Consider the following 23,211-nt stretch of genomic DNA (forward strand, 5'->3'; position numbering starts at 1 on the left):
GTCACTTCTGTCACTAATTATAAAGCCATTCTATCACAGCTGACACACTGCATAGTTCTGTTTCAAATCAGCTAGAGTTTAGCAAGGTTTAAAGAGATAGTTCACCCAAAATTGAAAATTCTGTCAATACTCACTCACCCTCATGTTGTTCCAAATCTGTGAGAACTTTGTTCTTTTTCGGAACACAAATTAAGATATTTGTGAAATCTGAGAGCTTTCTGACCCTGCAACTGAAATGTTCTCAGGTCCAGAAACGTAGTAAGGACATTGGTAAAACAGTCCATGCGATATCAGTGGTTCAACTGTAATTTTACAAAGCTACGAGAATGATTTTTGTGTGCATTGTCCTTAGTATGTTTCTGGGCCTTGAATGTGGTAGTTGCGTTGCTGACTATGCAGGCCCAGAAAGCTCTCGGATGTCATCAAAAATAACTTAATTTGTGTTTTTAAGATGAACAAAGGTCTTACGGGTTTGGAACAAAATCCCTTTGAGTTTCAAAAGAGGTTGCGCTTTGTGTGTCATAAATGTACTTCATCTTCAAAAAAAAGGCTTACAGAGAAATCAAACAATGAATAACACAATTGTTTGTTTTTTTTCAATAGGTCATTTTATTTAAAATAGTATGTTACAATGTTTCAACCTACATGATGTTTCTCAAAGTTTTTTTTATGTTTTAGAACTCTGGTTAGTTTAACCTTCACACATTTCAGATATAAAACTATTGTATCCCGACATTATTGTTAATTTACGCCATTATCTAGGCTACATGAAATAATGCACGCCTGTTTATCTCTTTCACGTATGCATTATATCTTTTTCCATACAAAGCCCCTCCCTAAAGCCACCACAGTCAAGGCCTTGTTTCAATCCCCTTGATTTAGCAGAAAAATAAATTAATGTTTTCAGTCAGAAAAGCTACAAAGACTCTGTCAGTACTACACATAAGCAGTAAATTTACAGATGAAGCGCAGAACAGACATAGAGCCGTTAAACTTGTCAGTAATCATCCCGGCACACCAACTTTGGGGAAAACACACTCAAAACAACAATAATACTTTCAAGGTGGGCCTAAAGTTAAGAAAACACTCAGTGGGAGGTTAAAAGTAAGTTAGTGTCTTAAATTTTAAACTGAAGCATTATGATGATCGTAAATGGTTGCAGTTCAAGTTAAATGTCAATAAGTAAATACATTCTGGTACATTCATATTCATATTCTTTTTTTTTTTCTCCTGGCACATTGACACAAAATAAGAAACACTGACCGAACAATTAAAATTTTATAGCGCTGGTGAACAATACAGGGTGGAACACTTTTGACATTTTGCGAAAGTGTCACACCTGCACTCCTGACGAAAAGACAAGTTACACAACCATAATACACACAGGTCTTACTTTTTTTTTTTTCTTCATTCACATTGATAAACTGGCTGAACTAATCAAACACGGAAATAATGAGGACCGAAGACACAAATTAAGTTTTTGTAAATATGCTTAGATCACAGATGCTACTGTGCTGCTATAATAGGAGCCTTTACTCTATCCAGAGAGCAATCTGATAAGAAACACACACATACACACACACACACATTACAAACTCACTTATTGATCAGAGTATCGTAGCCAAAGGTGGCTTACGCATTTTGATGAGGATAAGCTATCGCAGTATTGTGCTGGAATGAAAAGCTTATGACTTGCATTAAACATGCATGTCTGTTAAAGGAATAGTACAGTTCACCCTAAAATGAATATTTGCTGAATATTTACTCACCCTCAGGCCATCCAAGATGTTTTTCATTTGCAGAAGCATTAGCATTGCATCACTTGCTAACCAACGGATCCTCTGCAGTGAATGGGAGTCCAAACAGCTGATAAAAACATTACAATAATCCACACGTCTTGAGTCCATTCATTTACATATTGTGAAGTGAAAAGTAAGTGATGTTATTCTAATTTTTTCCAAATATCTTCTGATGAAGAAACAGACTGAGGGTGAGAACATTTTAAGCTAATTTTCACTTTCGGGTGAACTATTCTTTTAAGAAAATGGTAAAATTGCACCTGTTCCTGTGACAAGGGGGACCCACAAAGGTCCTTTATTATAATATAACTTTTTGGCTATACCATGTTTAAACTATGGTTCTCTGCTTACAGTTGAAGTCAAAGGTTTACATACATCTTGCAGAATCTGCAAAATGTTAATCTGACCAAAATAAGAGGGACCATACAAAATGCATGTTATTTTTTATTTAGTACTGACCTGAATAAAATATTTCACATAAAATATGTTTATATATAGTTCACAAGAGGACATAATAGTTGAATTTATAAAAATGACCCTGTTCAAAAGTTTACATACACTTGATTCTTAATACTGTGCTGTTGCCTGAATAATCCACAGCTGTGGGGTTTTTTTTTGTTTAGTGATAGTTGTTCATGAGTCCCTTGTTTGTCCTGAACAGTTAAACTGCGCGCTGTTCTTTAGAAAAACCCTTCAGGTCACACAAATTATTAAAACACGAAGTATTTGAACCCTTTCCAACAATGACTGTTTGATTTTGAGGTCTATCTTTTCACACTGAGGACAACTGAGGGACTCATATGCAACTATTACAGAAGTTTCAAATTCTCACTGATGCTCCAGAAGGAAACACAATGCAATAAGAGCCGGGGGGGTGAAAACTTTTGAACGGAATGAGGATTTTTCTTATTTTGTCTAAACGTCATATTTTTTTCATTTAGTACTGCCCTTCAGAAGATGCTTACATGCTACCACATAAAGACAAAATGTTAAATTTACCCTGATCTTCAAATTCCAAAAGTTTTCACCCCTCTCAGTTCATAATGCATTGTTTTTATTTCTGGAGCATCAGTGAGCGTTTGAACCTTCTGTAATAGTTGCATATGAGTCTCTCAGTTGTCCTCAGTGTGAAAAGATGGATCTCAAAATCATACAGTCATTGTTGGAAAGGGTTCAAATGCACAGAAGTTCTGATTAACCAAAGAAGGATTCTGAATCATTTTTCTGAAGAACAACAGGCAGTTCAGGACAAACAAGCAACTCATGAACAACTATCACATAAAACACATAACTATGACAAAAAACACAGCTGTGGATCATTCAGGTAAAAACACAGTCTTAAGAATCAAGTGTACGTAAACTTTTGAACAGGGTCAATTTTATAAACTACTATTATTTTCTCTTGTGGACTATATGTAAACATCCTTGTGAAATATCTTTTTTGTAAGACCCTCCTTATTTTGGTCAAAATTTGCATTAACATTTTGCAGATTCTGTAAACTTTTGACCTCAACTGTATGCGTTAAAAAAAAGAAGAGAGTGACATAAAGAGAAAGAAAAATAGCAAACAGACCACTTTGGAAAACAAAATGGCTGTTATTTTAGCACTCTGTGGGGATTTTGTAAATTAATTTGAAAGCAATCACCTTCTTCTGGGCCAGATTTTTCTCCTAAAAGCATATAAGAAAAGAAATGATATTTGGAATATTCTCAATCTGTCCTGTGTTTTTACTCTCCAGATCCTGTCAGAAGGTACGCTGTGGTCCTGTTGTCTCTCTACGACTGAGCAAGCGAGGCCTCTGCAGTCTTAAACAATAAATAACACTAAAACCAACTCGAAGACTCCATGATGTTCCCTCTGAGACCAACATATAAGCTGAACGCAAAAACAACTGTATCCTGAGCATAGCTTCCTATGTGTTTGATGCTGGGGCCCCCTACAGGTCGCTTATGCAAACTACACCTGTCCATTTACACTTGTGTCCTTTCACTTCTAAATTGCACACTCTTCTCACTGCTCCCACACACTTGTTAACTTCTCATTTAATGGGAAATAAAATAAAAACGAGCTCATTCTGGGAAAATCAAGTAATAATGCTAATTACAATATTATTTTAGAGAGATTCCGTATTATGGTAACCTTGCTACACAAATAAATTTTTGTTAAGGCATGATTTCCCCCTCCTGTTTATATTGATTTTTTTGAACATTTTTGATAGCGGCTGCAGTTTAGAACACAAAGTGGTTGTTTGTTATTACGCTGCCTTGAAAACAGTGCTCTATTTTAACTAACGCTCTTCCAAATCCAGCCAGTAGACTTACGGAAGAGCGTGTCTCCTAAACTGTGGAAGATCTTTAGGTCTCGTCCTATGTGGTATTTTACATGAGTTCAAAGTATCTATTGATGAAATGACAGCAGAACCCGTTGGTGCGAAACATCCCCGCAGCGATAGTTATGCGTCTGCTTGGCCACGATAATGCCGTTTTTGCGTTGCCGGTGGTTGCCATATGGAACGCTCTGCATCTGAAAGGCACACTTTTGTCTCCGTGGAAACATGGTTGGTATGGCGTCGCTAGGGTGTTGCCGTGGTAACATGGTCATTATGGTGGTCTGCTCTAGTGTGATGATACACAGGGGCGTCTAGAGAAGAGGTTTAGGAAGTGGCAATCTCGCCCCCTAGGTGGCGCCATCCCTTCTGTTGCTCCAGCGGCGAGAGGTAATCTGCAATACAGAATTGTTTCATTAGCTGTAGTAAACCAATTGAAAGAATTGATCAATTCTGACTTAAAATTACACTAAACTGACACTAAAATTGATGAAAAGTCGAGATTATGGGGAATGCTACTCACTTTATCTTCACAAAGTTCAATATAACGTTTAAGAATATTTTTGTGTCACCCAGCAAAACAAAAGCTAAATATTAAACTGTATATAAATATGTATAAAAATATATACAAAATAAAACGTATTATAATTTAATAAAATATGTATAAAAAAATATTTAACTAACTTTTAAAATAAATAATACTTTCAATAATAATATTAAATAATATTTTATATTTTTTATATTTAAAATTATATATATATAAATATGTGTGTGTGTGTGTGTATTAAATAATCTTTATAATGATAAACATGTTTACATTTAAAAATATCTAACTATAAATATCTAACTGTATATTTTATATTTTTGATATTTAAAATTAATAAAAATGACTGTTTTAGATATAAAACAGTATAATTTAAAATACACATACATATTTACATGCACATGTATAAACATTTTACTAATATCTATCTATCTATCTATCTATACATATATAATTTTAGATATAATCTTTATAATTTATAATAAATAATTTTTACATTTAAAAAATATCTCATATTTTACATATATTTCTATTTTTATAGATATATATATATATATATATATATAAATAAATATGTGTGTGTGTGTGTGTGTATTAAATCATCTTTATAATGATAAACATGTTTACATTTAAAAATATCTAACTATAAATATCTAACTGTATATTTTATATTTTTGATATTTAAAATTAATAAAAATGACTGTTTTAGATATAAAACAGTATAATTTAAAATACACATACACATACATATTTACATGCACATGTATAAACATTTTACTAATATCTATCTATCTATCTATCTATCTATACATATATAATTTTAGATATAATCTTTATAATTTATAATAAATAATTTTTACATTTAAAAAATATCTCATATTTTACATATATTTCTATTTTTATAGAAATATATATATATTTTTTTATTTATATATATATAAATGTACTATGTATGAAGAGTTCAGATGCAAAACCAGCTAAAAGCCATCTCAGTCAAAAATGAGATGATGATACTGAGCGAATGCTCCTGGCACATATTATACGTCCATCAAATACTTTTACTTCCAACTCACTAAATTCCAGCCTCAGCCCAGTCAGAAGTACTAGTACTTACATAGAAACCTATACAAAGTAGCCAGAAAGAAACGCTCATTTCAACGCCAGATGGATTTAGCTGGTTTTGCATCTGAACTCTTCACATGTACATATATATATATAAATATATATATATATATATATATATATATATATATATATATATATATATATATATATATATAAGGGGTGTAATGGTACGTCACAGTTCAGTAAGTACCTCGGTTCAAGGGTCACAGCTCTGTTTATTTTAAACAGACAGTAGTACAAATTTAAAATTTTCATTGGTGTGAAAATACTAAATATTATATGATAATATAATTAATGCCATATATTGGCTGTAACATCTGCAGTACATATATACATACAAGGAATAAATACTTGAAATATATTTAATTTAGTTAACTGATAGACAAGGGAAAAAAACAGTGCGACATGTAACGTACCCTATATTTGCTGAGTTTCAGTTCAGTTTTGTGACAGAAAGGAAACTCAAATGGCAGAAAGTGACATCCTATTTGTTTTTTGTTTAAGTTGATTTTGATGGTATGAGGAAAGTTGAAGTAATTGTGCCGGTACACACAAACACAAAACATATCAGTTCCAGGCTTCTAGCTTTGCTAACTTGACAGCGCAGTTGGTACTTTATCAAAATAAAACACAGTGAACCAAACATTAGCGCGCCCGCCTCACTGTCAACGTTGGAACGTGACTGAAGTACAAAGTCTATAATTTACATAATAAATAATAGTTTAGCATTTGGATGCATTGCAAATATGGAAATATAATGGAATATCTGGATTTGTGCCGAATGAGAGAGATAGGATACAAGAGCACAAAGCTCCATTTCGCAGACAGCAAGCTTTTAAAGTAACGTTATATTCCTTTGTCAGTGAGAGACACGTTCAGAATCAGCACATGGTCACTGTCTAGTGGGCTTTGTTTTCAAGTGTGCAACTCCTCGCATTCACTGTTCTTCTTCTGGCGATTATAAAACAGTTGTATTACTGCAGGCGCCCCCTTCTGAATTGAGGTTGAATTGCCTGTATTCATTGTGAGGCCTCATGCACCAAACCGAGATGGTTCGGTACGAATACATGTATCATTACACCCCTAATATATATACACATATACTTACATATATTCTTTTTTATTTAAATTAATATACAATTCAATTAATATATTATCAATACATACACACATATAAAAAATAAAAAAAATATTATATATATATATATATATATAAAATTGTTATAATCTTTATATTTAAAAATTATATTATATATATCTTTTTTATATTTAAATTAAATGTTAAATAAATGTGTTATATATATGTAGAGAGAGAGACAGAGAGAGAGATAGAGATATATTATCAATATATATAATCTTTATTTTTTAAAATTATATATATCTAACTATATTTTAATAATATTAATATATAATTAATATATATTATACATATTTATTTTTTATATTTATAAATTATATTAAATTACATTTGTAATATTAATATTATAGTTTCAAATATAAAATGTGCTAGTTTTATAAATATATATAAAACTTTGAATAACATTTATAAATATCTATATAAATATATATTTATTATATATAAAACAAAAACACTAACATTTATTGTATTATTTCACACATTCACTTCTATGGCACAAGCACAACTGAAAGATGGCAATTTATTATTCACTCAATGAATAAAACAGTGTTCAATAATAAAAAGCACAGTTGCTGTAGTATAAACAACCTGTGCTAGCCTGCAGTGCAGCTGAATCAATCCATTTCCTGCATTTTGTTTTACATAATAAAGAAATACATTTCCATTTTGTGATCTTTCGAGAAGGTGCAGGGTTCATTTTATGCATTGACGGTTTAAATGAGCATCACACGCATGACATGTGACTCTGTACTTGATACTTAAAGTAAGTGTGGTAAGAATGATCCAGTATTTCAGGTTTCATTGTGAGTATGGTCATCACATGATGAGTACACTCAGAAAAAAATCCCATTAACTTGTGTGTGTGTGTGTGTGTGAGATAAAATAAGGGCAAGATATTTCTTACCATTATTACTACAGTTCTTATTGCCTTTGTCCGAGGCCTCGTCTTCAACCTTTAACATATCAAAAAGAAACTCATTAACAACAAATGACAAGAAAGGTAAACAAACTATAACAGAAACGTAAGTTATTAATACCTCTTTTCTCCATTTGAGCTCACAGAAAATCCTCTCAAAGCACTCGTGCATGTAGTTGAACTGGAGAAGGGAACACAAGCACACATTTCAGGGACTATTTCTGTTCAAAATTTTCAACGAAACAATTTAACAGGAAGCTCTGATTCAAATTTTTGGATGACTTACATAAGGAGTGAATATTTTGACCCAGCGAGGTTTCTTTTCTCCCCGCACATATTCAAAGCAGAAGGCCATTCCCTCCTCATCCGTGTCCCATCTTTGCATCTCTGACCATTCGAACAGGATCACCTGATTCTGTGAGTTACAAATAAAGTATTATTATGGGCAAATCATCAGAATTTGGTAATATGCTTTAATATGTTTAGAGGCTAAAGAGGTATTGTTCGCCCACCTCAAGAGTGCCGTCCTCTGCGCAGGCGTGCAGTTTGAAATGCTTCATGCTGATGGCTGTGATCACATGACCTTTCCTTCGTGAGTCACATGCACAGTGAGGGAACGTCACCTCATTATATCCCTCACATGAGCGCAAAAGACTCAGATACTGAAAAAAAGTACAACACAAATGTTTATTTTATGTTAAAACTAAATGTGTATACACTAGTCAAAAGTTTTGGAACGGTAAGTGTCTTCTGCTCAGTAAGCCTGCATTTCTTTGATCCAAAATACAGCAAAAGCAGTAATACTGTGAAATATTTTTACCATTTAAAATTCCTGCTTTCGATTTGAATATATTTTCAAATGTAATTTATTCCTGTGATCAAAGCTAAATTTTCAGCATTCTTTAATGAATAGAAAGATCTAAGGATCAACATTTATCTGAAATAAAAAGCTTTTGCAACATTATACACTATACTATTCAAAAGCTTGGAGTCAGTATTTTTTGGGGGGCAATAAATTATAGAAATTAATACTTTTATTTGGCAAGGATGCTTTAAGTTGATCAAAAGTGATGATAAAGACATTTATAATGTCGCAAAAGATTTCTATTTTAGGTAAATGCTGTTCTTCTGAACTTTCTATTCATTAAAGAAACCTGAAAAACTTCTGCTCGGCTGTTTTAATATAATAATAATAATAATAATAATAATAATAATAATAATAATAATAATAATAATTTTTTTGAGCAGCAAATCAAAAAATTACAATGATTTCTGAAGGATCATGTGACTAATGCTAAAAATTCAGCTTTGAAATCAGAAGGAAAAAAATGACATTTTAAAATATATTCAAATAGAAAACAGTTAAATTAAACAGTAAAAATATTTTACAATTTTACTGTTTTTGCTGTACTTTGGATCAAATAAATGCAGGCTTGGTGAGCAGAAAAAAACAAAAAATATATAAATTATATACATATATATATATATATATATATATATATATATATATATATATATATATATGTATATATATATAAATAAATAGCAATCGAAAACTAGTAGATAAAAGACTATTAAAGTTGAAGTTGAAGTTCTAAAATTTCCTATGAGCATATATGTGTATATAAAAAATATATATATATATATATATATATATACACACACACACACACACATATAACAAAGACTGCGCTACATTTTAACATTGTCTGTCATTTTGACGGACAGGGTCGTAAAAATTCTGTCATAATCTATTTTTACCTGCCATTTTAATTTTTATAATATTAATATTAATATTTTTAAAATACGTTTTAGAAAAACACATTTAATTGTTTTTATTTTTGTTCACACTGCAGTGTTTAAAAACAACAAAATACGCTAGGGCTGGGTAAACAAAAAAAAAAAAAAATAACGATTTTAATAGATTCTCATTTTAATGAACCATTATCTATTCTTAAAACCCAATCGATCTTTTGGTCTATGCTGTTTTTGGTTGAGGAACACAACTGAAAACATTTATTCCTTCCAATAAATAGTAATAGGCTAGGCTTTGTGTTACTATGAAACAAAGTTTACAATTTAGTCCATTTCATTACAAAATTCAAGCAATAAATATAATTTTGGCGCTCTTTAATGTGGCGTGATAGATTGTTGTAGCTTCTGTGTACTCTCCTGTGCGTAAACAAATGCCTAGTAAAACATTTGTGACAGTTTCGTTTTTGTTCTGGATCCCCTGCTCTGCTGCCAGACTGGAGCGCACTCGCCACTAATTGGACAGGGGGTGGACTGCAGCTACAATTTACAATAGATCACCCTCAGTGTAATCTGTCAAAGTGACGGACGGCCTTCAGATTTTTCCATCACTGATTAAAAAATTCTGTCAATGACGAACAATTTTTGTTAACACGACCTCTGAGATGATATATATATAAAGACAAAAAACATAACTAAAACTTAAAGATATAATTCAAAACATTAATAAAACTAAAATAGTATATAAATAATACTAACACTTTGTGCCATATTATATGTAATTTTACAGTACACTAATGAGAAAGTATTCATTTTTTTGCTTTTGCTTTAGAGTAAATAGAATTTTTGAGGTAAATGTATTAAAAATGAAATGAAAATAAACTGCCTGTAAAATAGGCTTGATTTTATTTCTATTATTATTATTATTATTATTACTTAATTAATTAATTAATTAATTTAGATTTTGAGGTGAAGTGAAGCCTTGAATGTGTTACTGACAGGTTTTAATGAAAAAAGAAATAGCATTTATACGCAGCATTTTATGATGGATAAAGTATGAGAGACCGTTGTCATCTTTCTCTGTTCTGCTAGTTTTTGCAGCTGGTACGCTTTATCCTCTGCTTTAATGAATCCCTTCTTCACATCATCCTGTGCCTGAAAAAAAAAAAGAGCAAAAACACAGAATGTAAAAGATGAACAGCTCTGACTGATATGATTACATGAGGTTAAGCTGAAATACGGTTTGAATAATAACCATGGATTTGCTTTAGAGGCATCTTATCTGACTTCAGCTATACAAATATGCTGAATAAAATGTAAAGTAAAATTAAAATAATATGTGTGGTCTTAGATGAGGCATTAACCTGACTCCTTCCCAGCTGTACAAAGTCCATTTGTGCTGTTTATGGATGGCATTTATTGTAATGTGGATGGAAAGTGGTTGTACTTACTTTAGTTACAAGCATCCATCATAGAGGAAGTGTTAAAAAGTCTCAAGACACTATATATATTTTATTTGCGATAAAAGAGAGAATTGACAATAAACTGACTTTTAGTGGTTAGCGTGACTGACCTGATGGAAGCAGTAGTGCAGGCCAAGGGGGTTGTCCCGCAGCAACTCCTCTTCCTGTGTGCTGAAGAGCCACTTCCGCATCGTGAGACACGTCCCGGGCACAGCTGAGGTGTAGTTCTGAACATACAGCTTGTGCGGGAACTCGTTAGGAGCCAATTTGCGCACTGAAAACACAGAAAGAGAGAGATTTTCAGGAAAATAGGCATAAAAACAGTTTGGTGATTTAGTTTGGTGATTTGGTGATGATAAATCTAATTCATTAGATACAGTTGAGGTCAAAAGTTTACACCCCCCTTTCAGAATCTGCAAAATGTTAATTGTTTTAATAAAATAAGAGGGGTCATACAAAATACATGTAATTTTTTATTCAGTACTGACCTGAATAAGATATTTCACATAGATGTTTACATATAGTCCACAAGAAAAAATAACAGCTGAATTTATAAAAATGACCCTGTTCAAAAGTTTAGTCCCTTGTTTGTCCTGAACAGTTAAACTGCTTGCTGTTCTTCAGAAAAATGCTTCAGGTTCCACAAATTCTTTGGTTTTCCAGCATTTTTATGTATTTGAACCCTTTCCAACAATGACTGTATGACTTGAATCCATTTTAACAGAATGGAGATTAATTTTTTTCTTATTTTGCCAAAACATCATATTTTTTCATTTAGTACTGCCCTTCAGAGGCCACAGAAGATGGTTACATGTTTCCCAGAAGACAAAATAAGTAAAATTTACCCTGATCTTCAAATTCCAAAAGTTTTCACTCCCCAGCTCTCAATGCATTGTGTTTCTTTCTGGAGCATCAGTGAGCGTTTGAACCTTCTGTAATAGTTGCATATGAGTCCCTCAGTTGTCCTCAGTGTGAAAAGATGGATCTCAAAATCATACAGTCATTGTTGGAAAGGGTTCAAATACACAAAAATGCTGAAAAACCAAAGAATTTGTTGGACCTGAAGGATTTTCTGAAGAACAGCAGGCAGTTTAGTTGTTCAGGGCAAAAAAGGGACTCATGAAAAATAACCACTAAACAAAAAAAAACAAAAAAACATTTCCATAACAGCACAGTATCAAGAGTCAAGTGTATGGGGTAATTTTTAAAAATGTAACTATTATATTCCCTTGTGGACTACATGTGAACGTCTTTTATGTGAATTATCTTATTTAGGTCAGTACTAAATAAAAAAAAATAACATGCATTTTGTATGATCCCTCTCATTTTGGTCAAATAATTAACATTTTACAGATTCTGCAAGGTGTATGTGAACTTTTGACTTCAACTGTACGGTTGGCAGTGACAACCTTTATATAATGTTTTATATAAAGTGCCCCAGTGACAGTTTTGTCCCTTTTTTTCCTGAGTGTTTTACAAAGGGTTTTGTTAATAATTTACACTGAAATTTGTACTGTTCATGTTTCATTAACACAACCCAGTGTCCTTTATGTGCTGGGTAGCACCTTATCTGAGCTTCCCAGCTGGGACAAAACATACAGAAGGTTTGTCTGGTTGATTAAGAAGGAATCACAAAGTGGCAGTTTAATCGACCTCAATGAGAATCATAAACGCAATTACTTTTGACTTCATATCAAGGTCAACTGCTTTCCATAATGAAAACCCTCAAAGTTTCCTTCCTTCTGAGTCAGAAACTGATTCAAAACATAAACACTTGAAAGAAAATGGAGCGACTGCTCACCAAATGAGTGGTTAATAACTTCGAAGAGAGCAAAGTAACTGGCCATGATGCTATCCATCCCAACCTTCACGACAAGAGCCTGAAAAAGAGGGGAAACGATACTTGTTTATCACTAGGATGAGGTTTGGTTGAGGTCATCGAATTGATATTTGAATATGCGCGACATTTTACCTGGTAGACCTGGTCAGTGGTACTATTCTTTCTGACTCTTACTGAAGCTGTGGTTTTATCGGGCAGCGCTATTCGTAGCTCGACATCAGTGATGCCGTTGTGGTTCTTAAACACAAGAAACATTTTGAAACTTTTGTTGAGCAAACCTATTTATGCTTGCACACACATCCTTTACTTACCTCGTTCGATTCAGACAGGAATTCTTGCATAATGTCACTCTCACCTATAACCCGCACTGAGCACACTGAAACATGTTGACAGACAGAGAGAGAAACAGGATGTATATTTATACAGAGAAGTGCATTTCAAGGCTCATGCATGTATCACAAACGCTCTGTAAACAAGTGCGCAAAACCACTTCCATTTTGGCTTAGTGGAAAGATGTCAAAACAAAAACATCCTCAAAAAATCTATTTTATTTACATTAAGTCATTTGTAATAAAACTAAATTAATGTGCAATCAAAATTAAGCGCGGTGTAAAATTAGGACAGGATAACAAAAAAAATAAAATTATATAAACTAATAGTAAGTGTTGTAAACTAATACTATATAAAAAAAACATTTTTGGTAAAAAAAAATAAAACTGAAACAAAAAATATACACATATATATGGCAAATAACTGAAATAAAAAAAAAATAAAAAATTAATTAATTTATAATAATAAGTAATAAATAAATCTGTGTAAATCATAAAGTAATACAATGCTTATTATTACATTTCTGCTTGAGAGATTTAAATTTTATTTTAAAATGAAACTTTATTATAAAATAAACTTTATTTATAAAAACAACTTGTAAAATTATTATTTGTTTTATGAAAACTCCAATTTTTAATTAATTTATATAATTTTTACAAATACATTATGCATTTAATAAAGTTGCGTTTAAATGGCATTTTATTAAACAGATATATTATTAAGAGTGGAAAGCTGGAGGAAGTGAAATTAAATTATTGGTGGCAATAAAAGGCTGACTGGGACCAGGACCTTTGCATATTTTTCTTTATTCTAATCAAAAAAATAATAAGGCTGCAAAACGATTAATTGCATTTAAAATAGAAGTTCACATGTAAATATTTTAAAAAGTATTTGTATGTATACATATTTATGCTTTGGATATACTTCATGTTATATATAAATCAGGGCTGGCAAATGATTAATCGCGATTAATCGCATACAAAATAAAAGTTTTGAGTTTGCCTAATATATATGTGTGTGTACTGTGTGTAATTATTATGTATATATAAATACACAAAAATTACTGTATATATTTAAGCGAAATATGTTATGTCTGAAATATTTATTATTATTATTATATTATATAAAATAAAATCTATAAAAATTATAGTAAATACATATACTTGTAAATACTATTTTGTATGCAATAAATCGCGATTAATCGCTTTGCAACCCTAAAAAATAATACATAAGAATTAAAGATGCAAGGTTAATTTGACACTTTAGTTCCTCCCCTCTCTGTCTCACCTCTCTCCAGGTATTCCTCCAACCCCCTCCTGCGAGCATCCAGCTGCTGTTCAGACAGAGAAAAGGGCCATTTTCCTGGCAGCTTTGGGAAGTTGTAGTTGGAGAACTCTCTCTTCAGGTTCTGATGAAGTATCGCAAACTCCCGGTAGCGCTTTGAGCACAGCTGCCTGCCCGACATGTACACGTTATACACCTAAGACAGGAGGAGCAAGACCACTAAGATTATTAGCACCAAACAACAGCCATAAAGCACTATGCTTTCTTTCTTTCTTTTTGCAACAACTCACCACAAACTTCTCAGAGTGCTGTTCCACATGTTTGTATGTGGGGACTGAAATGGGGACGGCCTGCTTGTCGCTGTAGTCGTAATTGGGCTGCACTGTGCTTTCCTCGCCACCGTCAAGTCCGTCCGCTTCCTGTGCCGGCACAGAGAGCACGGTCAACACCAGCTCCCTCTCTCCAGCCCTGATCAGATCCACCACCTGCTTGTGCGTCGCCCCCTCCACGCTCACTCCGTTACTACAAGAAAGAAAGTGTGCCACGTTACAAGGGTGAAATATTAAGATCAGTTTGGGGTCAGTGAGATATCATGAAAATCTGACTTTTTCTATGTTTAAGTGCTATAAACGGGTTGCTGGTGCATTTACAAACCCTGAAAATGTGAAAAAGGACAACCCAGTAAAAAACTAGGCGCTCAGATTTCACTCCCTCGTGACGTAAGACAGGGAACTTATTATAATATTACCGCCCTTTAATCTGCATGTTTCCACCCACGGCGCCATCATTCTGTTTTCACAAGCAACAACGGTGTACTAGCGGCATGGCAAAAGTTAGAGCAAAGCATGCTGACTGTTCTGTCGTTGGCTGCACAGATGAGCACTGAACACTATTTAGAGTCCCAGCCTCAGAAGAGAAAAGAGAGCAATGGATTTCTAGATTTATTTACTGTATATTATGCTGTGGCCACACAGATGTAATATAATTTGAGATTTCTTTCCCAGCTGTTTACCTATACAGACATAACCGACTGTTTTTGTAACTCCTGTGTGTTTTTAACAAACTTGTGTGTATTTGACAGTTTATCACAATAAGACATGAAAGAGAACTTAGTTTAGTACTCACATGTTGTGTGACAGACGCTTTTTGTTGCCTGTGCTTCGGGTGTGTGTTCGCAGAAAACCATATATTAGAATTTTAAACTAATATGCTTTATATGCATGATAATCAAAACCAAACAGATGTTTTTTGGCAGAATATCTGAGTGTGAGCTGTAAAAACAGTCCTATTCTGGAAAAGGGAAGGAAACACCAGCTCATTTGCATTTAAAGAGATGAAAATAGTCTTTGATATTGTTGACTGCTGACAAATATGATGCAGGGCAACAACTCCACAAATGCAGTTACGCCCTAAAATTCAAGATATTGGTGTGTTAACTTAATTAGTTATAAAAATAACGTGATTAAATTATTTTTATTAAAATATCTGCACCTTGCTTGGTGATCTTCAATAATAAAACAATCCAAACATTGTTTTTTCTTCTTTAAAACAAAGGTTACTCTCTTTTAACTGGTCTAATGAGTCACTATACAATTTGGGGAAATGAAACCCAGAGTAGTCTGCTAAGCAAAGGTTTACATTTCATATAGGGAACTGCTGAAGTCTTTTAAAAAAAGTCTCTAGTTATGATTTTTTACAGCTGGGTTTTCAGTTAATAAAGCTTGAGGGTGATTTGGATCTCTATTTAGTTATGAAATATTATTGCATATGCACGTGAGACCACAAACAATGACAGCGATAGCACATGCCACCTGCCCATCACTTATTACCACCATCACTAATTCATAACCCAGGTGACAGATAGAGGCAGATCGCATATTTCATGACAGGTCACAAAAGGGGCAGACAGAGCTGATAGATCTGCACTACCACAGAACCAAATCCATTAGTGATTTGATTACATTAATCGGGGGGAGGGAAATTAAAAATGCAAGACTTTTTGATAAACATTCACTTACATCACTTACAAAAAGGAAAAAACTTTCACATTTAAACAAACTTTAACAAATAAACTACAGCATAAACAAAGACAGTAGCACTAGTAATAGTAAATTTGCTGCATAAAAGCAAACAAATACTTTTTTTTTTTAACACAAATAAAAAAAGTTCTATAGCATCCATACCTAATCTGTGCCAAGGTGTCACACTCTAATCCAATTCACTATAAAAATCACGTGCTTGAAAACTTGAACATGCTGAATAATGAGTTTGGAACAGGAACAAACTGTTGTGTAACAAGACATTCACATGACCAGCTACTGACTGCAATGATTCCCTGATACTAACAAAACTTCCTCATTTTAAACTGGAAGTACTGCTAACTTAAAAAAAAAAAAAAAAAAAAAAAAAGTGAAGTAAATGAAAACTGGATATATTATGTAATTCATATTTATTATTATTGAACTGAGGACAGAGGAGATGCTCACCAAAAACTCTAAATGGAAAAAACACACATGAATAAACTTGGGTTTGTGAACCCACTCCTTTTTCCTCTAAGGAGTTCCTCAGGAAACCAGCCCTGGGCTGATGAAACCTTGTATGTATTAGGGACATTTCCAAATAGAAAAAAAGGATCACATTAAAACATTACAAAAATAAACATATAAATAAAATTTTGAAAACTCCAGCTCCCAGTTATTATCCCAAATACCTAGTAAATTCTTTAAAATGGTCTGGATGGAATATTTAAAGGGACAGTCCACCAAAAACGAGAGTTGTGTCATCATTTACTCTCCGTCATGTAAATATTTTAAAGAATGTTGCTAACCAAAGAGTTCCATAGTATGAAATAAAAATACGGTGGATGTCAATGGGAACCTGAAACATGAGGGGGAGTAAATGACGACAAAATGTTTATTTTTGGATGGGCATCCCTTTAACATTTAAGATATAATATAAAACAATTACCCTGAATAACACACTGACAAACACAATCTCCAAAAATCTGTATTTTCAAAGTTCAAAGACTTTTCCCCTCCTTAAAAATGTGCTAAATTAAACATTCAACATGTTCCTAAAGACATTCTCAAGAATTCCCAGTGCATTGGATTGGAGATAAAATGTTAATTCATGTTAATGTTAGGTGTACAACTGAAATGTTTGAATAAGCCTGCTAAAGTAAACTTGACCGAGGCTCAGTAAGTACCGACCTTCATGTCCCTAATAACCCTTTCCATTTCCTTCCTTTCAAGGAGGGGTAAATGTTTTCATGACATTTTCAGTGAATGTAAAATGTCAACATGGGATAAAATTAGCAATATCAATTCAGATCATGCTCGTTGTGAATAAAAGTTGTGTTTTAAAGAGAACAATGAGTGATAAAAATAACTATGAAATAGTCAGCATCATTTTTTTTATATAGAAAACAAAATAATAATAGAAATGAACTTGAAGCCTCCTGACATTAGTGTGTTCAGTACACAAACGATTCCTTTGTTTATATACACATGCCTTGAGTTTATCTAATACACACAAATTAGATGACTGCACCGCACATCGAGTTCAGGTGTTAAAGATTGTCTGGGGAAAGTGGTTTGAGTAAAAACTGACAACAGCAACATTTTAGTTTACTGACTGGGATTTGGCATTACGAATAAGCATTACTTTGGCATTACGAATAAGCATTACTTATTCAACTTCTGATTTTCCCATAAGATAAAATGGTGACCCCAATACCTTAATAAAAAATCCCTTTTTTATAATGCTGATCATGTTACCTGTCGCACCTCCAATGACTAATTATGGCCAGCGCCGTGGCTCTGTTCATGCATAATGCAGCTTATGATTTAATATGCAATGTAGAGCATATGCAAAATATTCACTGAAGGAAGGTACTTTCTTAAAACTGTTCTCAATGTTCACACAGTTGCACAATGCATAAACACTGCAACTTACACTACTATATAAATATTACTGTATTGTAAAATTCAAATTGATCAGCCAGTGTTTTGAAATTAAAATTATTAGCACTGGCTTATTAATAAGATCAGTCATTCTGCTTAATGTCAAAACTTACCAAGGGATATATTTTCAAATATTCCCTGGTGAAGTTTCAGGAAATATTATTTGTTGCTGATGACATGCCAAAAACTAAAAAAGCGTGACGGCCAATACAATACCGATATATGTGATACAGGTTAATATATCTTAATTATGGCATCTGGGTTGTACGTATATTACTGTTCAAAAGTTATGGGTTAGAAGGATTTTATTTATGGAAAGCAAGTTTTATTTAAGCAAGGAAACAATAACTTGATCAAAAGTGACAGCAAAGACATTTAAAATGTTACAAAATACTTTTCTCCATAAATTTCTGTTCTTTTGAACTTTCTATCCATCACAGAAGCCTGAAAAAATGTGTTTCCAAAATAAATAAATGACATTATATATACACAATACACTACCAGTCAAAAGTTTTTGAACAGTAAATTTTTTTTAAATATTTTTACTATTTTAAATAACTGTTTTCTATTTGAATATATTTTAAAATGTAATTTATTTCTGTGATTTCAAAGCTGAATTTTTAGCATCATTACTCCAGTCTTCATTCTCACATTACATACATCAGTGTCACACAATTTCACATAAATAAATAAATGCAGTAAATAAATGCAGGCTTAGCGAGCAGAAGAGGCTTCTTTAAAAAAAAAAATAAATAAATAAATAAAAATATATATAAAACTTTTGACTGGTAGTGTATATTCAAAATATATTCAATTTGAAAACAGTTCTTTTTAAATTGTAATAATATTTTTGTTACTATTTTTTTGTTTGTAATCCAATAAAAGCAGCCTTGCAAGCATTTGACTTCTTTCAAAATCAGTAAAAAAAAAAAAAAAAAAAACCCTATTGTCCCCGAATTTTTAGTGTGTGATGAATTAAATGTTTACACAACATTTACTAAAAATATCAGAAAACAGAAATTGTGTATTTATTTTTAAGCTTATTGGAACTTACTGCAACTCTATTAAAAACCGCAAAATAGACATCTCAAATCACCCAAATATTGGGATGTTTATAACTAAATATTAGGGATGCAACAATACAGTTAGTCCACGGCTCAATACGTACCTCGGTTTTTAACCACGGTTTTCGGTTCGGTTCGGTTCGGTTTTGATAGCTTACCATATCAGAGTGGTTTTTTGCATCTAATTAACAAGCCGTAAAGCACTGACAAGCTACGCCAAAATCGTGCGCAAAATCAAATCGCGATTTTGGCGTAGCTTGTCAGTGCTTTACGGCTCTGTGTATTACTTGCCGCTCCAGCTGAACGCACGTGATGGAGCTTTACTACTAATCAAAGTACCGGCTTCATTGACTAAACGCGCCTCACGACATTGTGCGATTATCGTTACAGCCCTACATTCTATGATAAGAAGCCACATCCGATCACAAAAGGAAGTTATTTCAAACACTCGACTGATGCTGTGAAGTAAAAATAAGTTATAATGTTCTCTTTTGTTGGACAACAGGTTTAGAAAGGCTAATCACTGCGTTTGTTGCTTTTTCAAATATAAATAGGGAGGTGTTTCCTCATCTCAGCACGTGATCATGGGCAAACACACAGCAAATTTCCAGAGAAATAAAACAAGGAAATTTTTTACCGAAAAAACGCAATTCACAAGCGTGTATTGAACCGTGGATGTCGTACCGAATGGTTCGATATTACATTGAGTATTGTGACATCCCTACTAAATATGTAAAATGTGTGTTACATTAAATGTATTCATTTTATGTCATCTTATTTGCTATTATATGTGCATCATATTATGCTACCCAGCTCCAAATACAGGTATTGGCCATTTAAAAAAACAACAACACATGAGTTGACAACTAGCTACTTTTATAAACTGCCTTCATTTGAAAATTATCAATCATATGAACTTTCCAGGCCAGGATACAACTGACATAAAAATCAAGCATAATTAAAGGAGAAGTCCGCTTCCAGAACAAAAATTGATGGATAATGTACTCACCCATTGTCATCCAAGATGTTCATGTCTTTCTTTAGCCATAAAGAAATTATGTTTTTTGAGGGAAACATTTCAGGATTTTTCTCCATATAATGGACTGTTATGGTCCCCTTATTTTGAACTTCCAAAATGCAGTTTAAATGCGACTTCAAATGATCCCAAATGCAGTTGTAAATGATCCCAGCCAAGGAAGAAGGGTTATTTTCATAAAAATAACACAATTTATATACTTTTTAATGGTAAATGCTCATCTTGTCTCACTCTGCCTGAACTGTTTTTTTTCCAATTCATGGCAGTTAGGCTATGTCGAAAAACTCCCATCTCATGTTCTCCCTCAACTTCAAAATTGCCTTATATCGCTGTTTTACCTTTTTGTTGAGGGTGTTCGATCTTCTTTGCATGTTCACTTTGCAAAGACTGGGTTGGTACTTCTGCAGCGATGTAGGAGGATTTTGAAATAACTTTTGAAGTTGAGGGAGAAAATACGTTTGGAGTTTTTCGACATACCCTACAGGGTTCAGGGAGAGCAAGACAGGCCGAGCATTTGAGATTCAAAAGTATTCAAATTGTATTTTTTTAATGAAAATATCTAGCGTAACGATCGGTTACGACCCTTCTTCCTCAGCTGGGATCATTTACAACCGCATTTGTGATCGTTTGAAGCCGCATTTAAACTACATTTTGGAAGTTCAAACTCGGGGCACCATATCGGGCCATTATATGGAGAAAAATCCTGAAATGTTTAACTCAAAAAGCATAATTTCTTTACGGCTGAAGAAAAAAAAGACATGAACATCTTGGATGACAAGGGGGTGAGTAAATTATCTGTACATTTTTGTTCTGAAAGTGGTCTTCTCCTTTAAGGGTGCTATAAATGTGTTTCTTTAAATTACTAAATTTTATGTAATCTTGTTTGTTATTATATGTGCATTATATCAGCTACCCAGCTCCAAATAGCCATTGGCCATTTGTAAACACATGCAAGCTACCAACTACTTTTGTAGACTGCCTGCTTTTTAAAATGATCGATCATATGCTCTTCCCAGACCAGGATGCAACTAACATTAAAATCAAGCACAATTCAGGCTGCTAACGTGCCAGGCACTACATTTTTCAGCTGCAGCAATGATAAGAGATCAATATGACAGCATGTGATCATGTAACTCTCATGTATCAACAAGTCACCAAGCGGTAGACTCTTCCTAGATTTATGACACATGAGATTCAATAAAGAGAGGCACACGAATTATTGAATACACCAAACCAGTGACCCTGTTGCACAATGAGAACTTCCCAATACGCGTTATATGCTCAAGTCTTACATAATAATGATCTGTTTATTGTATTAGCAGGGATGTGTTGGCATGCACGGCTATGAAAGCTTAAACAAGTCCACAGATCCCCATGCTAACGTGTAAAAATAACGTCAAGCCAACAGTGCGCTGGGTAACTGTGTCAAATAGACTGACAGCAGAGCGATGCTGATTTTTAGGCTAAAATGAGAAAATAAAGTGGAAAATGAAACACTTACACCTCTAGTATTCTGTCTCCTTTCACTATACCAGCCCGGTCCGCCGCACCCCCGGGTAGCACGGCGCTGACATGCTGGAGAGGAGCGTACAGCTCCCCGTTAATGCTCCGCAGTTGGCCGCCTTCACTCACTTGACCGCGGACGTTGAATCCGTATCCCGATTCCGACTTTACGATCCGAACCACGCGTGGACCCGAAGTCACCATGGTCGGGGTCTGGCTACCAGAACTGAGCACCCCTGATCCGTTAACGCGGGGCGCTGCTGTTGCGGGTAGCAGTGACGGAGGAGCGGGCCGAGCAGTCTCATCTCCTTCGATTTCCGCCATCTTTAACTCGGGTTTTTTTTTAACCCCCCTCTCCTGCCGTAGGCCTTCAAAACAACAAGCCAGAAATACGCTTGACCCGCCCAACCATCACAAGACTTCTTTCACTTTCCCTCACGGACTGTGTGTCCGGTGTCTTTAGAGGGGGCAGGAGGGCCTCTGTGGAGCCTGTCAGTTTGTTTTGGTGAATTATGTAACAGGATATCCTGTAGCTATACGTTTGCAAGGCACAACTGAAAGTTAGTTACGTAGAAGAAGCTACAGCGATATAATTTATATATTTTATTTCAGATTTTTTTATTTATAATAGTTATAATTTTTATAATTTAATATTTTGTACGTTAGCAAAAACATAGTTCATAATTTTTGTGAATTAATCGCCAAAATAAAGTTTCTATAACAGCATTTTTTTGTTATAGCTGTTGTTTAAACTAATGAACTAAAAAAAAAGATAAATAAATAAATACTGACATTCTGACAAATTTTAACTTTCAGATTCAGATTTGACTTTATTTTCATATTTATTTATTTTTTCAGATTTTATTTCTTTCATATTTATTTATTTATTTACTTATTAGATTTTAACTGAAAGGTTGAATTGTGTTTTCAGTGTAAGAATATTTTTAATGTTCAAAAACCTAGTTCAGACTTTTTGTGAATTGATCTCAGAAATAAAATTTCTATAACATCATATTTTTTGTTATAGCTGTTGTGTAAACAACTGAACTAAAATACTAAATAAATAAATAAATAAATACTGACATTCTGACAAATGTTAACTTTCAGATTCAAATTTGACTTTTATTT

At 33.3% G+C, this 23,211-nt stretch overlaps 1 protein-coding gene across 1 annotated transcript; it reads right to left on the reverse strand.

Moving 5' to 3' along the window:
• Positions 1-1,213: 1,213 nt before the first annotated feature.
• Positions 1,214-22,588, reverse strand: snx27a (sorting nexin 27a). The gene is made up of 13 exons (XM_051136586.1): positions 22,082-22,588; positions 14,809-15,040; positions 14,522-14,714; positions 13,216-13,280; positions 13,037-13,141; positions 12,866-12,944; positions 11,175-11,338; positions 10,667-10,756; positions 8,362-8,511; positions 8,136-8,264; positions 7,971-8,030; positions 7,838-7,886; positions 1,214-4,521 (listed from the first exon to the last, which is right to left on the reverse strand). The coding sequence occupies exons 1-13, from the start codon at positions 22,405-22,407 to the stop codon at positions 4,454-4,456; spliced, it is 1,710 nt and encodes a 569-aa protein (XP_050992543.1). The 5' UTR covers positions 22,408-22,588; the 3' UTR covers positions 1,214-4,453.
• Positions 22,589-23,211: the final 623 nt, after the last annotated feature.

The sequence above is a fragment of the Labeo rohita genome, chromosome 19, assembly GCF_022985175.1.
Source record: "Labeo rohita strain BAU-BD-2019 chromosome 19, IGBB_LRoh.1.0, whole genome shotgun sequence".
NCBI classification, from domain to species: Eukaryota; Metazoa; Chordata; class Actinopteri; order Cypriniformes; family Cyprinidae; genus Labeo; species Labeo rohita.

What these genes read in the sequence shown, in the direction of transcription:
- snx27a (XM_051136586.1), bottom strand. Translation starts at nt 22,407, where the DNA reads ATGGCGGAAATCGAAGGAGATGAGACTGCTCGGCCCGCTCCTCCGTCA. An exon ending in AGCACTCTGAGAAGTTTGTG is followed by an intron (nt 14,715 to 14,808) that starts GTGAGTTGTTGC and finishes CTCCTGTCTTAG; the next exon opens with GTGTATAACGTGTACATGTC. An exon ending in TCAAAATATTCACTCCTTAT is followed by an intron (nt 8,031 to 8,135) that starts GTAAGTCATCCA and finishes TCCCTTCTCCAG; the next exon opens with TTCAACTACATGCACGAGTG.